At 44.1% G+C, this 18,687-nt stretch overlaps 1 protein-coding gene across 1 annotated transcript in view; it reads left to right on the top strand.

Moving 5' to 3' along the window:
• dnah2 (dynein, axonemal, heavy chain 2) overlaps positions 1–18,687 on the top strand; it is a 232,309-nt gene that overhangs the window by 82,968 nt on the left and 130,654 nt on the right. The window contains 5 exon segments of the mRNA XM_064939126.1: positions 626–789; positions 1,263–1,424; positions 2,153–2,256; positions 5,474–5,630; positions 6,948–7,030. Of these exon segments, the coding sequence (XP_064795198.1) occupies positions 626–789; positions 1,263–1,424; positions 2,153–2,256; positions 5,474–5,630; positions 6,948–7,030 (670 nt within the window).

The following is an 18,687-nucleotide window of genomic DNA, read 5'->3' as shown; positions in this document are numbered from 1 at the left end:
GCTTTGTGGGGATCTGGCAGGGGCCGACTGGGGGACCTGGGACCCCAACCAACCCGCTTTCGTCTTTCTCATACTCTCACAGGGTACAAAAGCGGTTCACTCCTCTCTCTCTTTCTTTTTCTCTCTCTCTCTCTCGACCTCCCTCCTGCTCTTTATTTCATCTCTCCCCTCTTTCCCCCTCTCTCTCGTCCCCCCCTGATGTTCTTTATTTTCCACTTCTTATCTGACCTCTCCCTCTTCATCCATCCCTCCCTCAGGGGGTTAAGTCGTGACACACTGACCTCTGGGCTCAAGCTGTGAAACAACATGAATGACGCAGAGGGAGAAACACTTCTTCTCTACTTCCCCTACCACACGCTGTTGAGTTAAACAGAACAGATTACCATCGCTGATACAATCACACCGTTTCTCTACTGTGAAATCAGCTCAAGGTTACTACATACAGTATTATACATTGTCACGCTTACTGCTGTTGAATTAACAGCTCTGCTTACTGTTTGCATGTACCGGTATCTCTCGCGTGTGTGCAGTTGCGTGCCTGTACTGTGCTGTGTATATATGCAAAGTATACACATTACAAGGTATCATGTATACATGTATGTACTGTGCGTGTACCGTACTGCAGGTCCGTTTGGTAGTGGGGTGACGTGCGAGTTGGCTCTGGAGAAGGTAGCAGCGCTGAGAGGCCAGCTGGACACGCTGAAGGAGGAGGAGGGAACCATACGCCACGGCCTGGGCATCTTCAAGCTCGAGCAGCCGTGCTCTAAAGACGTACAGACCCTGGAGAAGGTAGCCCACCTCCCCATAACCTCAACCCACGGCCTGGGCATCTTCATTATAGAAGAACCGTACCACGAGCGGGGTGCTATGGTCGCGCATTTTGGGGCGGCGGGTAGCCTTGAGGTTAGAGCGTTGGACTAGTAACCGAAAGGTTGCCAGATCAAATCCTCGAGCTGACAAGGTCAAAAAGATCTGTCGTTCTGCCCCTGAACAAGGCAGTTAACCTACTGTCCCTAGGCCGTCATTGTAAGTAAGAATTTGTTCTTAACTGACTTGCCTAGTAAAATAAAATGACATAGATGAGGGGACAAGGGTTTTTCCCCGTTCACTCAATGTAGAGGGTAAAGAGGATGTTTTGCGGTTAATTTGTAAGGCCCCCCCCCCACCACCACCACCACCATCTGAAGTCATAACGTAGGCTTGTGGTGGGATGCGCATTGTGCTGTAAAGGGGATGTGTGTATGTTCTGTGTTGTGTTGTAGGACCTAGACTACCTGCAGCAGGTGTGGGAGATCACCCAGCAGTGGGATGCCCACTGGGATGAGTGGAAGGCGGGTCAGTTTGTCACTCTGCAGACAGAGAGCATGGAGAACACCGCCCAGGCCATGTTCAAGAAACTACACAAACTCAGCAGGGAACTCAAGGTCAGTGTCTTATCTACCACAGCTACAGTGCACATTTGATTCTACTCTATGTTCTATCCAATGATTTGCTCTGGATTGCTGAAGCTATGTCTTGCCCATTGAGAGGCTTTGAAGCCGCAGGTCGGCCATATTGTCATTCCCCAGTAAGAGCAATCCTCCGAATGAATTGAATTCTACAGTATTTCAATAGTTGGGACAGTAACATTAGTACTCTCTTAAAAAATATATATATATACTTTAAGGACATTTTTTAAATAATAATCATTTATTTATTTATGATGAGCTCACGTAATATAATTTAAAAGTAAGCATTACGGTGTCTGCAATAGAAGAAACGTGTCAAAAACGAATGCAGACGTTCATAAATTGGGTCAAATGTGGAAGACACAGTTGAATGCATTCAGTTGTGCCACTGATTAGGTATCCCCATTTCCCCTTTCCTGAAATACATTTCTATAGCTTCCCAAATCTTAAAAAATAAATAATATTTTTTACAATGGAGGAGCAGTACCAAGATGGCTGTTCATTGGCTGTTATTCATCCAGGGTTTTTACACATCGTTGGTATCAAAGTACTCTGCATGGTACTGGGCACCTGTACTTTTCCCTCGTGCGCTAAACAGGTCCCTTGCATTTGTTGCGCAATTTTGGTAATGAAGTGGACTTTGTATTTTGTTATGTAGTAAACTTTTGCTGTTGTTGTTGTTGTTGTTGTGTGTGTGTCTGCAGGATAAGCAGTGGGAGATAGTGGACTTCTCTAAGAACAGGATTGACCAGTTCAAGAGAACCATCCCTCTCATCTCTGACCTGAGGAACCCAGCCATGAGGGACAGGTCAGGCCAGGAGAGAGTAATATGTCCTGCAGACGATCCTCACCTCTTGAATACTGTGTAGAAGTCCACTTACGTTCTCATACACAAACAGTGTAGTCTGCTCCTCCCATAGCACTCGTTCTCCTTCACTTTACTTTTGAACCTCAAATGCACTACAGCAGTTAGGAGAAGATCGCCTGTTAAATGACTCAAATGTAAATGTAGGTAAACCCACCCTCCGTCGTTCTCCCCCCAAGGTTGTGCTTCTCTGTAGAATAATGTTCAAAACTCAGCAGGGTTTTCTACAATATGTCTATATGGTATGTCTATACCTACCTGTGGATTTCTAAGCCTTCGGCTCTTCTCCAATTCCCCAGTTCTTCCCCAGTCTTTTTTCTCCAACCCTTCCCCAGTTTCTATCCTCACACCGAGCCAAGGGGGCTGGCGCCAGTCCCTGCCTGGACAATTGTAAACGCTCACTAGCCCCCCCCCCCCAAAATGTTTCACTCACTTTCCTGGAGGTTCTACAGGTCATCAGTTCCTCCTAAAGCTTTCTGTCCTAGTTGCGACTTCACTTCCTCCCATCAGCCCCTCCCCCCCATCTGATTGGTTGTGGCGTTCCCAAAACAATGTTCCCCATTTCCCATCTATCCAGCTCGATCCAGAATGTTTTGACAAGGAACCTAATGACAGGGAGGGAGGGTGGAAGGGAGGGAGGGAGGGAGGGAGGGGAGAGATTTCTGAGATAACGTTGTGGCCTATCGGCAGTGATGTAACCATCTGAAAGATCCTTTCTGACTGGGCCACGCTCTGGGGAATAGAAGAAAATAAACAGAGGATTACGTCTGACGGAGAGAGAGGGAAAAAAATGGAAAAAGAGGAAAGGCAGAAAGAGAAAACACATTTTCAGTTGCACTGTACCAGGTCCCAGGGTGCACAGCGGCGCAGCTAGACTCCATGGGGGCGGATAGAGAGAGAGAGAGAGAGAGAGAGATCAGAGTGCAAGATGGTGGGGATGGGTTGTGTGCCTGGTCTGTAGTTAAGGAAGGGCGGGTGTCTTGTGGTTAAAGTCAAGTGGGGCTAAGGTACCGTGGTGCTGTGGGTAACTAGGGGGTTTCCTAGTGAGAGGAATCCAAGCTGTGATTAAATGGCAGAACATACCCAGAGGCTGACTTCAGGCACATATTCCTTATCTTATCCTCTTCCTCCTTCTCTCTCCTCCTCTTCCATTAATATTCCTCCTTCAATGTGTCAATATTGTCAATCACACTCAGGTTATAGGACTGCATTCATAATGTCCAGTTTGATGATGGTACCAGACCCTCCATGATTTTAAGTGTAAGCCTCACTTCACACAGACACGAGTGAATCCAACAGGTTGAGTACAACACAGTAGAAGTACCCAACTTGATAGGAACATTGGATGTTTGTCTGTGGTATGATCCCACAAGTGATCCAAGAAAATCACATCACACATCAAACATTGGTAAATCTGGTCAAGTATTTTTTTATTTTCTTTAATCAGTATGATGTTACACCAATTGCATAACGCTAATAACAACCGACAAGACAGCAAACCAGACAGCACCTTTCAACCTTATATCAGTGGTTGGAATATTAAACAATAAATAAAAATAAATAAATAATAAGTCATAAAAAAATATTAATAAAAACTCCCAATACACATACAGTTTTGTATATATACAGTGCCTTGCGAAAGAATTTGGCCCCCTTGAACTTTGTGACCTTTTGCCACATTTCAGGCTTCAAACATAAAGATATAAAACTGTAATTTATTGTGAAGAATCAGCAACAAGTGGGACACAATCATGAAGTGGAACGACATTTATTGGATATTTCAAACTTTTTTAACAAATCAAAAACTGAAAAATTGGGCGTGCAAAATTATTCAGCCCCCTTAAGTTAATACTTTGTAGCGCCACCTTTTGCTGTGATTACAGCTGTAAGTCGCTTGGGGTATGTATCTATCAGTTTTGCACATCGAGAGACTTAAATTTTTCCCCATTCCTCCTTGCAAAACAGCTCGAGCTCAGTGAGGTTGGATGTAGAGCATTTGTGAACAGCAGTTTTCAGTTCTTTCCACAGATTCTCAATTGGATTCATGTCTGGACTTTGACTTGGCCATTCTAACACCTGGATATGTTTATTTTTGAACCATTCCATTGTAGATTTTGCTTTATGTTTTGGATCATTGTCTTGTTGGAAGACAAATCTCCGTCCCAGTCTCAGGTCTTTTGCAGACTCCATCAGGTTTTCTTCCAGAATGGTCCTGTATTTGGCTCCATCCATCTTCCCATCAATTTTAACCATCTTCCCTGTCCCTGCTGAAGAAAAGCAGGCCCAAACCATGATGCTGCCACCACCATGTTTGACAGTGGGGATGTTGTGGTCAGGGTGATGAGCTGTGTTGCTTTTACGCCAAACATAACGTTTTGCATTGTTGCCAAAAAGTTCAATTTTGGTTTCATCTGACCAGAGCACCTTCTTCCACATGTTTGGTGTGTCTCCCAGGTGGCTTGTGGCAAACTTTAAACAACACTTTTTATGGATATCTTTAAGAAAGGGCTTTCTTCTTGCCACTCTTCCATAAAGGCCAGATTTGTGCAATATACGACTGATTGTTGTCCTATGGACAGAGTCTCCCACCTCAGCTGTAGATCTCTGCAGTTCATCCAGAGTGATCATGGGCCTCTTGGCTGCATCTCTGATCAGTCTTCTCCTTGTATGAGCTGAAAGTTTAGAGGGACGGCCAGGTCTTGGTAGATTTGCAGTGGTCTGATACTCCTTCCATTTCAATATTATCGCTTGCACAGTGCTCCTTGGGATGTTTAAAGCTTGGGAAATCTTTTTGTATCCAAATCCAGCTTTAAACTTGGATTGTATTTATCATCATTAGTCATTTAGGTCAACATTGGATCATTCAGAGATCCTCACTGAACTTCTGGAGAGAGTTTGCTGCACTGAAAGTAAAGGGGCTGAATAATTTTGCACGCCCAATTTTTCAGTTTTTGATTTGCTAAAAAAGTTTGAAATATCCAATAAATGTCGTTCCACTTCATGATTGTGTCCCACTTGTTGTTGATTCTTCACAAAAAAATACAGTTTTATATCTTTATGTTTGAAGCCTGAAATGTGGCAAAAGGTCGCAAAGTTCAAGGGGGCCGAATACTTTCGCAAGGCACTGTATATAGAGACTGTCTGTGACTGTTGTTGCTAGGCACTGGAAGCAGATCTGCCACGAGGTTCAGCGGTCGTTTGACCACACCAGTCCAGAGTTCACCCTGGAGAGGATTGTGGCCCTGGGTCTCGAGCAGCACGCTGACAAGATCTCTGAGATATCCGGAGCCGCCAGCAAAGAGCTCTCCATAGAACAGGTCCGTTTCAGACTCTTCTCCTTTACACACTCTCTCTCTCTCTCTCTCTCCCCTTCTCTCACTTTCTCTCTCGCCTTCCCTTCCTCTCTCTCCTCCTCTCTACCTACCTCCTCTCTCACGCACCTACTGTACAGGGTTAACAGCAAAGCGTAGTCTTTTCAATAGCACGTTAATCATGGACTCCCAGGCACTGCATCTCTCAACACATGCCTCTAGGGGTCTGAGGGTTCAGTCATCGGAGCCTTTTGCTTTGCTTATACGGGTCAAAGGTCTGAATGTAATTAGTCACTCCTGATCCTGGAAGTCTTTAGGGAGTGTAATGGCTCCTCATCTGTGATCACAGCATATCCAAGCATTCAGTAAGGTCAGTGTAGTGTTAGAATGATGAATGGCCCACAGGTGCAGTGTACATCTGCTCTTATAACCAGGGTTGTTGGGATCAATTCAATTTCTATTAAGTCAATTTGTGACTGAATTGAAATGGCATTGACCCCAAAACTGATTATACCCCCCCAAGTCCAGTCTTAACTAAGAACCATAAGGGTTTAGCCTGGTCCCAGATCTGTTTGTGCTATGTAAGCATCTCTGAGGGTCTCTTTCGCTCCCCCTTTATCTATCTCTCTCTCTCTCTCTCTCTCTCTCTCTCTCTCTCTCTCCCCCCCCCCTTTCTCTCTCTTTCCCTCCCCTCGCCTTAGCAGCCTTTAACCCTATAAATTCCCAGACACAGTGCTCCTCTGTCACAGAGGTTACATCAACACAGATATAGTGTGTGAATACCGTCGGCCACCAGGGAACAGAGGTGTTTGAAATAGCCCCCTTCCCCTCCCTCCAAGCCCCCTTAACCCCTCTAGCCCCTCAAACCCCAACGTGGTTCATTGATAAGTCATGGAGGAGGAGAGGAAGAGAAGAAAGAGAGAGCGAGCGCGAGAGAGAGAGAGAGAGTCAGAGAGAGGATCCATGGCCATGTAAGGCCTCTCACTGGAGGTGCCTGCCAAGATCAATGGTTTCCTGTCTTAAGAGCTGCTTCAAGCTGCTGCTGATTCAGAAATCATCATATAAGAAGGGGCGCAACACACAAGCACACGCACACACACAGTCGCATACACACACACACACACAGACACACACACACACAGTCGCATACACACACACACACACACACACACACACACACACACACACACACACACACACACACACACACACACACACACACACACACACACACACACACACAGTCGCATACACACACACCCATCTCTGTTCCGTCTGTTAACATTAGCATTCAAACGTCGATTTTTTTTCTTCTCCTTCCAGTCGCTGGAGGGCATCGCCATGACATGGGAAGAGACTTCCCTGGATATCGCACCTTACAAAGACAAGGGCCACCACAGGCTGAGGTAAGTCAGTCTGCCCCCCGCAGGGGAGGGAAAGAGGGGTCAAATGTCACAGAGTTGAAGGTCAGAGGTCAGAGAGAGGCGTGTCACCTCAGTAACAAGGCCTCAAGGAAAAGGTGACTTGACATTCAGGGCTGCCCGTTGGCCCGGCAACATCTGCCGAGCTCACCGGGACAGTTAATCAAATTTTCATATGGCCCACTTAAGTCAGTACATTTTCAAACTCCAAGACAAAAAAAACAATTATATTTCCATTTAATCCACATTCTTTCAGGCTACATCCTGGATACTCGCGCCAGACCCGAACATCAGTTGTGCATTCAAAAGGACCTGCTTTTCAGTCCTTTTTCATATCAGACACAGCGATGACATTATTTATTCATGTTAGCCCCTTTTTTCTCCCCAATTTCATGGTATCCAATTGGTAGTAGTTACAAGTCTTGCCTCTACAACTCCCGTAAGGACTTGGGGGAGGCAAAGGTCGAGAGCTGTGCGTCCTCCGAAACACAACCCAACCTAGCCGCACTGCACATCCAACCCGCACCAATGTGTCGGAGGAAACAAACATGCGCCCAGCCCGACACAGGGGTCGCTCGCAATGAGACAAGGCCAAGCTGGCTGATGCCCCAGGACCTCCCGGTCGCAGACCACTCTCTGGTGGCACAGCTAGCACTGTGATGCAGCGCCTTAGACCACTGCGCCACTAGGGAGGCGCAATGACATTATTCAAAAAATAAATATTTACTTAGGTCTACACTAAGAAGCTACTTGGTTGTCAAGACATGAACATTATTTACACAAAAAGTTTAATACAGGAATACAAGACAACTGTTTTGATGACAATTATTGAAAAGAGCAGGATCCCAGCTTTACAGTGGTGTATGATTTATTTCTCAACTTCTTTCGCAATTGGCAGCGTTTTACAATCCCAGTGTCTGGCATGACAAGTCAGCAAGAAGCGCGTCGGCCATTTGAATGCCTAAACGGTAGGCCTATATTCACTTTAAAGTTCACACAATTACAGTGTTTATTGTTTATAAACATTGTAGAAATCCAGAAAGCTTGTTGTGGCTTGTCTGAAACAAAAAGGAGAGATGCGCGCTTTTGGTCCACCAGCTGAACACCTCCCTCAACAAGCAGGCAGGGGCTTTGGTGAGCATTAGCCAGATGACTCATTCTACATGCAGTATAAAACCCTTCAAATGCATGGCTTTTCCCAGAACACACACAGTACACACGCGCTGGGTCTCAAAGGATTAAATTAGTGGGTTAAATTCAGAATTAGAACCTACTCACGGCTCTGCATGTTCACAGAGCAGGACATTAAAACACGCACAGACGGACACACGTTTAGCAGGACATAAACAAGGACACAGTCTCAGTGTGGCTCCATTTACCCAGCAGCAGCTCATTATATCCCTACCCTCAAGTCACAGATTTGTCCTTAATTGGAAAGTTGTCCTAATTGACTTTACCTATTTTATGGATTAGAGGGTTTCGACACCCAGCCTAATTGAACCATAACTTCCACGTGTTCCCAGTCAGTGAAGATGGTAATTGGCTGATTGGGGATGTGTTGTGGAGTTGTTTTTCTCCATCAGATGTAGTTATGAACAGCATGCATATTACACAGTAGCCTAATATTGGAATGAATCTAACTCGAACAATGCGAAAACAACCACCACAACAGAAATAAACAAGAGAACGTGTTGTTTCAGGATGCAAGGCCTTAGGTCTGTTCTAGTGTGTCTGTGTGTGTAGATGTAGTAATTATTCTAACATTGTTATTGTATTAGTCTGGTGTTGCAGTGTGGTATTCAGTCACATTTCCTGGCCTCAAGGCAGAGACAACAGAGCGAAAGAACGAGGCGAAGAGAGAGCCCAGCTAGCACAAAATGTTTTTCTTAGAGCTTGGTGAGAGAGTGGTTGAGAGTGGGTTTTGCATACAACCTTCCCACAACTTTCTGGGAATGGTGCAGGATAGTCGCTTGGTTTTTAGAACATTCTCAGCACATTTAAGGAACTTGACCCCCCCCCCCCCCTAAAGGTTCACACGTGGTTACATTCAGGTGTGTTGGCCATGCCCACCAATTGCCCACCAACCTGATCTTAATGAGTGCTCGTTTACTTTGAAATGGGGCCTGTTTGAGTAGATTCCAATGAGCAGCTTTGTATGTGTAGAAAACCATGTCATGCTGGTTGTGAATCTCAGTAAAAACAATGCGTTTGAATGAGTAATGCCTCAGCAAGTGAAATTCCCCCGTGTCCTTTCTGCGCTTCGAGTTACAAAAAAGTTCACCTAAAATAGGCCAGCAGTGTTATTAAATGTCTTATTGAAACATTCTGGGAAAGGTATTCAAAAACCTAGACATTTCGCTATTAGAGTGTTAAGAAAACGTACAATTAATAACCATAAAACTTTCACAACATTCACAGTAAAACATCCCAGTAAAACTGTAAAGGAACCAAAGTAAAACGTTCTCAAAACCTCCCTGCAACCTAAAAACAAACGTTCCCAGAACAGTCTGGAATATTCTGAAACCAAAAAACACACGCTCTCATCAATTATACCTAAGATGAGATACAGAGCTTTGAGGGTTATGATAAGCAAAGACTTCAAGACTCATTTATAACCCGTGTATCTAGAATATAATGTCACTCTAAATGGCTTATCAATGACAGGTCAATCAGTGGCACATTACTGTAGCTCGGCTGCAGACAGCTTTAACATAACCAGAGGTAGCTTGTGACATTTGTTGAAGAGCCAGTACAATTGAAACTGAAAACATTGTTGTGTAAGTAGTCTAGACTAGATACTCACAGTCACGAACAGTGTGCAGAAAAACAGGCCAAAAACACTGGGAAAGGAATGCTTTTTCATTATTAGGGTTGAAATGTTTCTTTGGCACTATTCTCTGGGTTTTCCTTTCTCACCCTCCATTTGTTGTATGTATGACAATGTTTGTAGGCCCTGATACTTTTGATTGCTTTGTATGTGTGTTGTGTGAGAATGTTTGATGTGTAGGTCACACTTTGTATCCATTAGTGTAGCATGTTTCTGTGTATGTGTGTATGTCTACCAGGGTTGTATTCATTAGTGTAGCATGTTTCTGTGTATGTGTATGTCTACCAGGGTTGTATTCGTTAGTGTAGCATGTTTCTGTGTATGTGTGTATGTCTACCAGGGTTGTATTCGTTAGTGTAGCATGTTTCTGTGTATGTGTGTATGTCTACCAGGGTTGTATTCGTTAGTGTAGCATGTTTCTGTGTATGTGTGTATATCTACCAGGGTTGTATTCGTCAGTGTAGCATATTTCTGTGTATGTCTACCAGGGTTGTATTCGTTAGTGTAGCATGTTTCTGTGTATGTCTACCAGCGTTGTATTCATTAGTGTAGCATGTGTCTGTGTATGTGTGTATGTCTACCAGGGTTGTATTCGTTAGTGTAGCATATTTCTGTGTATGTCTACCAGGGTTGTATTCATTAGTGTAGAATGTTTCTGTGTATGTCTACCAGGGTTGTATTCATTAGTGTAGCATGTTTCTGTGTATGTCTACCAGGGTTGTATTCGTTAGTGTAGCATGTTTCTGTGTATGTCTACCAGGGTTGTATTCATTAGTGTAGCATGTTTCTGTGTATGTCTACCAGGGTTGTATTCATTAGTGTAGCATGTTTCTGTGTATGTGTGTATGTCTACCAGGGTTGTATTCATTAGTGTAGCATGTTTCTGTGTATGTGTGTATGTCTACCAGGGTTGTATTCGTCTTCCAATTAATTTAAATTTAATCTGTGTATTTTATGTCACCATGGTTGTACATTGAATTAAATTCATGTTTCTGTGTATGGAATGTCTTGAATTGGAACTAGACTAATTGTAGCATGTTTTTGTGTTTTGTACTGTTACCCATTTTTTGTGATATCCAATTGGTAGTTACAGTGTTTCTGTGCAACTGTGTGTCGGTCTAAGGTTGTATCCTCCGTTAGTGTTCCAAGCACTGTTTCTTGTACTGCTCACTATATCTAAGCCAGGGTTGTATTCGTTAGTGTAGCATGTTTCTGTGTATGTCTACCAGGGTTGTTCCATGCTAGAGCGCCATGGGACAAGGACAAACCCTCCCCTAACCCGGGTGACGCTGGGACAATTGTGCGCCACCTCATGGGTCTCCCGGTTGCGGCCAGCTGCAACACAGCCTGGGATCGAACCCGGTTCTGTAGTGCCTTAGACCGCTGCGTCACTCGGGAGGCCCTGTTTTTTAATGTTTGAATTTGAATTGAATTGGAAAATTGGAATTGGAATTCAATAGTTGTACATTTCCCAGTTAATGAGTTTAATGCACTTTAGTATAAAAAAATGTACTGCGGGATTTGTTTTAAATCATTTCAACTTGTATTTCTATATTTCAGTATAGCTAGGCTGTCTGAACAGTGACATGATCAGACTGAAAGCCTGAGCGAAATGAATTTGAATTTGTGGGGATTGTTGGGGATAATATGTAAATTGGAATTGAGAGGAATTGAAATATCTCTAAATTCAAAGACTGACTTGGAATTTGGACTGAATTCAATTAAATTCAAATGGAAAAATTATTGAATTAGAATTGAATTTCTGCAATTAACCCCAACCCTGATGTCATTGTCTACAGTATATTTGTGTCTGTGTTTTATCTGTGAATGTGTGTGTCTACAGTATATTTGTGTCTGTGTGTTTATCTGTGAATGTGTGTGTCTACAGTATATTTGTGCTGTGTGTTTATCTGTGAATGTGTGTGTCTACAGTATATTTGTGCCTGTGTGTTTATCTGTGAATGTGTGTACACTGAGTGTACAAAACATTAGGAACACCACCCTAATATTGAGTTTCACCCCCTTTTGCCCTTACAACAGCCTTAATTCGTTGGGGCATGGACTCTACAAGGTGTCGAAAGCAGTCCACAGGGATGTTGACTCCAATGCTTCCCACAGTTGTGTCAAGTTGGGTGGTGGACCATTCTTCATAGACACGGGAAAAGGTTGAGCATTGCAGTTATTTTTTTACCCCTTTTTTCTCCTGATTTTCATGGTATCCAATTGGTAGTTACAGTCTTGTCTCATCGCTGCAACTCCCTTACAGACTCAGGAGAGTCGAAGGTCGAGAGTCATGCGTCCTCCGAAACACAACCCCACCTAGCCGCACTGCTTCTTGACACAACGCACATCCAACCCGGAAGCCAGCCGCACCAACGTGTCGGAGGAAACACCGTACACCTAGCGACCTGGTCAGAGTGCACTGCACCCGGCCCGACACAGGAGTCGCTAGTGTGCGATGAGACAAGGATATCCCTCCTGGCCAAGCCATCCCTAACCCGGACGACACTGGGCCAATTGTGCGCCACCCCATGGTCCTCCCGGTCACAGCCGGCTGCGACAGAGTCTGGGCTCAGACCCAGAGTCTCTGGTGGCACAGGTAGCACTGCGATGCAGTGCCTTAGACCACTGCGCCACCTGGGAGGCCACGTTGCAGTTCTTGACACAAACCAGTGCACCTGGCACCTACTACCATACCCTGTTCAAAAGCACTTCAATCTTTTGTCTTGCCTATTCACCTTCAGAATGGCTCAATGTCTCAATTGTCTCAAGGCTTAAACATTCTTCTTTAACCTGTCTCCTGCCCTTCATCAACACTCACTGATTGAAGTGGATTTATCAAGTGACATCAACAAGGGATCACAGCTTTCACCTGGATTCACCTGGCCAGTCTATGTCATGGACAGAGCAGGTGTTCTTAATGTTTTGTACACGCAGTGTCTGTCTACAGTATATTTGTCTCTGCATGTGTCTGTGTATGTCTACAGTATATTTGTCTCTGTGCGTGTCTGTGTATGTCTACAGTATATTTGTCTCTGCATGTGTCTGTGTATGTCTACAGTATATTTGTCTCTGCATGTGTCTGTGTATGTCTACAGTATATTTGTCTCTGCGTGTGTCTGTGTATGTCTACAGTATATTTGTCTCTGTGTGTGTCTGTGTGTGTCTACAGTATATTTGTCTCTGCGTGTGTCTGTGTATGTCTACAGTATATTTGTCTCTGCGTGTGTCTGTGTATGTCTACAGTATATTTGTCTCTGCGTGTGTCTGTGTGTGTCTACAGTATATTTGTCTCTGCGTGTGTCTGTGTATGTCTACAGTATATTTGTCTCTGCGTGTGTCTGTGTGTGTCTACAGTATATTTGTCTCTGCGTGTGTCTGTGTATGTCTACAGTATATTTGTCTCTGCATGTGTCTGTGTTTGTCTACAGTATATTTGTCTCTGCGTGTGTCTGTGTATGTCTACAGTATATTTGTGTCTGTCAGTGTCTGTGTGTTTCTACAGTATATTTGTCTCTGCGTGTGTCTGTGTGTGTCTACAGTATATTTGTCTCTGCGTGTGTCTGTGTATGTCTACAGTATATTTGTCTCTGCGTGTGTCTGTGTGTATCTACAGTATATTTGTCTCTGCGTGTGTCTGTGTATGTCTACAGTATATTTGTCTCTGCGTGTGTCTGTGTGTGTCTACAGTATATTTGTCTCTGCGTGTGTCTGTGTATGTCTACAGTATATTTGTCTCTGCATGTGTCTGTGTATGTCTACAGTATATTTGTCTCTGCGTGTGTCTGTGTGTGTCTACAGTATATTTGTCTCTGCATGTGTCTGTGTATGTCTACAGTATATTTGTCTCTGCGTGTGTCTGTGTGTGTGTACAGTATATTTGTGTCTGCATGTGTCTGTGTGTGTCTACAGTATATTTGTCTCTGCAAGTGTCTGTGTGTGTCTACAGTATATTTGTCTCTGCGTGTGTCTGTGTATGTCTACAGTATATTTGTGTCTGCGTGTGTCAGTGTGTCTACAGTATATTTGTCTCTGTGTGTGTCTGTGTGTGTCTACAGTATATTTGTCTCTGCGTGTGTCTGTGTATGTCTACAGTATATTTGTCTCTGCATGTGTCTGTGTATGTCTACAGTATATTTGTCTCTGTGCGTGTCTGTGTATGTCTACAGTATATTTGTCTCTGTCAGTGTCTGTGTATGTCTACAGTATATTTGTCTCTGCGTGTGTCTGTGTGTGTCTACAGTATATTTGTCTCTGCGCGTGTCTGTGTATGTCTACAGTATATTTGTCTCTGCGTGTGTCTGTGTGTATCTACAGTATATTTGTCTCTGCGTGTGTCTGTGTATGTCTACAGTATATTTGTCTCTGCGTGTGTCTGTGTGTGTCTACAGTATATTTGTCTCTGCGTGTGTCTGTGTATGTCTACAGTATATTTGTCTCTGCGTGTGTCTGTGTATGTCTACAGTATATTTGTCTCTGCGTGTGTCTGTGTGTGTCTACAGTATATTTGTCTCTGCGTGTGTCTGTGTATGTCTACAGTATATTTGTCTCTGCGTGTGTCTGTGTGTGTCTACAGTATATTTGTCTCTGCACGTGTCTGTGTGTGTCTACAGTATATTTGTCTCTGCAAGTGTCTGTGTGTGTCTACAGTATATTTGTCTCTGCGTGTGTCTGTGTATGTCTACAGTATATTTGTCTCTGCGTGTGTCAGTGTGTGTCTACAGTATATTTGTCTCTGTGTGTGTCTGTGTGTGTCTACAGTATATTTGTCTCTGCGTGTGTCTGTGTATGTCTACAGTATATTTGTCTCTGCGTGTGTCTGTGTATGTCTACAGTATATTTGTCTCTGCGTGTGTCTGTATGTCTACAGTATATTTGGCTCTGCATGTGTCTGTGTATGTCAGTATGTCTACAGTATATTTGTCTCTGCGTGTGTCTGTGTATGTCTACAGTATATTTGTCTCTGTGTGTGTCTGTGTGTGTCTACAGTATATTTGTCTCTGCGTGTGTCTGTGTATGTCTACAGTATATTTGTCTCTGCGCCCGTCAGTATGTCTACAGTATATTTGTCTCTGTGTGTGTCTGTGTGTGTCTACAGTATATTTGTCTCTGCGTGTGTCTGTGTATGTCTACAGTATATTTGTCTCTGCGTGTGTCTGTGTGTGTCTACAGTATATTTGTCTCTGCGTGTGTCTGTGTATGTCTACAGTATATTTGTGTCTGTCAGTGTGTCTGTTTGTCTAAATATTTGTCTCTGCGGTGTCTGTGTGTGTCTACAGTATATTTGTCTCTGAGTGTGTCTGTGTATGTCTACAGTATATTTGTCTCTGCGTGTGTCTGTGTATGTCTCCCTCCAGTATATTTGTCTCTGCTGTGTCTCTCCCTGTCTACAGTATATTTGTCTCCTCCCTCCCTGTTTCCTGTCTATCTCTCCTCCCTTTGTCTCTCTCGTGTGTCTGTGTGTCCCTACAGTATATTTGTCTCTGCGTGTCTCTGTGTCCCTCCCTATTTTGTCTCTGTATGTGTCTGTGTCCCTCCCATTTTGTCTCTGCGTGTCTCTGTGTATGTCTACAGTATATTTGTCTCTATTGTGTCTGTGTATGTCTCCCTCCCTTTTGTCCTCTGTGTCTGTGTATGTCTACAGTATATTTGTCTCTGCGTGTGTCTGTGTATGTCTCCAGTATATTTGTCTCTGCGTGTGTCTGTGTGTGTCTACAGTATATTTGTCTCTGCGTGTCTCTGTGTGTCCCTTTTATCCTTTGTCTCTCCCTGTCTGTGTTCTACAGTATATTTGTCTCTGCCTGTCTGTGTATGTCTACAGTATATTTGTCTCTGTCAGTGTGTCTGTTTGTCTCTAATTCCCTCCCTTTTCCTCTCTATCTCTACCTCCCTCCCTTTTCCTCTATTTGTCTCCCTCCCGTGTCCTGTGTGTGTCTACCTCCCTATATTTGTCTCTGCACGTGTCCCTATGTCTACAGTCTCTCTCCTCCCTCCCCTTTTCCTCTCTATCTCTCTCTCTCCCTCCCTTTTCCTCTCATCTCTCTCCTCCCTCCTCCCTTTTCCTCTCTATCTCTCTCCTCCCTCCCCCTCCCTTTTCCTCTATCTCTCCTCCCTCCCTTTTCCTCTCTATCTCTCTCCTCCCTCCCTCCTCTCTATCTCTCTCCCCCTCCCTTTTCCTCTCTATCTCTCTCCTCCCTCCCTTTTCCTCTCTATCTCTCTCCTCCCTCCCTTCTTCCTCTCTCTCTCTCTCCCCCTCTCCCTCCCTTTTCCTCTCTATCTCTCTCCTCCCTCCCTTTTTCCTCTCTATCTCTCTCCTCCCTCCCTTTTCCTCTCTATCTCTCCTCCCTCCCTTTTTCCTCTCTATCTCTCTCCTCCCTCCCTTTTCCTCTCTTCCTCCTCTCTCCTCCCTCCCTCCCTTTTTCCTCTCTATCTCTCTCCCTCCCTTTTCTCTCCTCCCTCCCTTTTCCTCTCTCTCTCCTCCCACCCTCTTCCTCCTCCCTCCCCTTTTCCTCTCTATCTCTCTCCTCCCTCCCTCCCTTTTTCCCTCCCTCCCTATCTCTCTCCTCCCTCCCCTTTTCCTCTCTATCTCTCTCCTCCCTCCCTTTTTCCTCTCTATCTCTCTCCTCCCTCCCTTTTTCCTCTCTCTCTCTCTCCTCCCTCCCTTTTCCTCTCTACCTCTCTCCTCCCTCCCTTTTTCCTCTCTATCTCTCTCCTCCCTCCCTTTTTCCTCTCTATCTCTCTCCTCCCTCCCTTTTTCCTCTCTCTCTCTCCTCCCTCCCTTTTTCCTCTCTATCTCTCTCATCCCCCATCTCTCTCCACGTGTCACGTCAGCTTCTCTCGCCCACCAGTGAGCCACTGCCAGGTCACTGCTAACGGAGACACATGCACCGCAGAGGGAGATGGGGGGGAGGTGAGACAGAGGGGGGTAAAGGTGAGACAGAGGGGGTAGAAGGAGAGACAGAGAGAGAGAGAGAGAAAGAGGAGGGGGGAGAAGGAGAGTGAGAGAGAGAAAGAGGGAGGGAGGAATAACAGAGATAGAGGAGAAATGTGCTCTTTCTGCGCATCTCCGTCAGTTTTTAGAAATGTGATTAAGTGGTGATGGCGAGCTGGGTTGTGTAGACACTGATGAGTCTTCTGTTGTTACGCTTGTTTCTACCGGCGGATTGGCGCGTATGTTATATCATTTCATAAACCATGTTTTAGGCCGTTTTTAAACTACTCGCGGGACGCTCTTTTTTGGTTTGATAAGAAACAATTTTTTTTGTCATGTTACCGAGCTAGCTAACAACCTGGTAACTTGACCAAAAGGCTATGCTCAAATTTGTATCGCACGGAAAGAGCAACTTATTTTTCTGTTTTTTTTTTCTAAGTTGGGAGCAGTATTTAGTATTTATTAGGATCCCAATTAGCCGCCGTAAGGCAACAGCTACTCTTCCTGGAGTCCAAATAGGACTAAAACAATTACTAAAGAGGAACAATGGGAACATATTGAAGATGCACATCCCCAGAATCCTTTCTGTTTTCAAAGGATGGAGTTAAGAACATTAACGACCTCATAGTTAAGAACATTAACGACCTCATAGTTAAGAACATTAACGACCTCATAGTTAAGAACATTATAACAACATTGCAGAGTTTCTACAAGAATCAATATCACTCCCTAAAAACGTACCCCTTTGGAACAATCCTCGGATAGCTTTTCACAATTCACCGGTAAATTGGTCCACATGGAAAACTAAAAGCATAGAAACCGTAAATGACTTGGTAACAGGAAATACATTTATTTCCTGAACAGAATTCTGAAGTCATTTTGGACGGATCATTTCAACTATATGCAACTTAAAAGTTACGTCTCGTAACATTTTGATTTGAAATCTTTTGGACATGAGAGCAGCCTTGAGGGGAATCTTACTTAAGTCAGAAAATGTTGTCCATATGATAGGGAAGATATATACAAAATCTTGCAGAGAGCATGTTCAACTAACAACCTCTTAACCCAGTATAAACTAATGTATGAAACTTATTATACAAGAGACAAAAATCACAAATTCTACAGCACAACGGCAGAGTCATGTCTAAAGTGTAAATGCCACAATAACCCATGCTTTCTAGGGAACGTTATAAAGTCCGGAGGTTGTGGGCGGATCTAGAAAGTTGGCTATCAGAAGTATTAAATCCGTCTGCATATTTAATCTGTCTGCATATTACAAGACACAGCATATGGGGGTGTAGTGAGATACCCGATGGGTCGGACGATTCACTTCTCATCACTCACGTTGAAATCAATCAATCTGCCATCATTAATACGATGGAAAAATTGAAATTGTGTGGGTTACGGAGAGCAAGAGACGGAAAGTGATGCGGGCGCTGGGGATGGGGGGGGGGGGGGGTGCTAGTGGGTCTGGGCAGGTGGGATGTAGTTGTTGTTTGTATGATGTTGTCATTTGTATGTGTATGTTTTGTATTGTTTATAAAATAAATAACAACTAAAGCAATTTATTATTTGATACATTACTCCATCATTATAGATATTCAATATAAAATATACAATAATACATTATTACAATGTGCTTTGTGTGGAGAGCGTGTGTTAGTGTGCAGAACTCAGGAACGGCGTCCTGGGGTTCAGAACTAACATGACCCCCCCCCCCCCCCCCTACTTTCAACACTACTCTGAATATAAGCACATTTTCTTACTTTCCGCGCAAAACACTTTTGGCACCTTTTTGGGCCCTCACAAGTTTGCATCCCCGAGGGATAGTGGGGTGATATTAGGGTGGAATGAGGAGCCAGATAGACAAATAGACAGGATACA

Source organism: Oncorhynchus masou, chromosome 27 (assembly GCF_036934945.1).
Source record: "Oncorhynchus masou masou isolate Uvic2021 chromosome 27, UVic_Omas_1.1, whole genome shotgun sequence".
NCBI lineage: Eukaryota > Metazoa > Chordata > Actinopteri > Salmoniformes > Salmonidae > Oncorhynchus > Oncorhynchus masou.
Note: the sequence above shows the minus strand (reverse complement) of the source record. Positions and strands in the feature narration are given on the sequence as shown.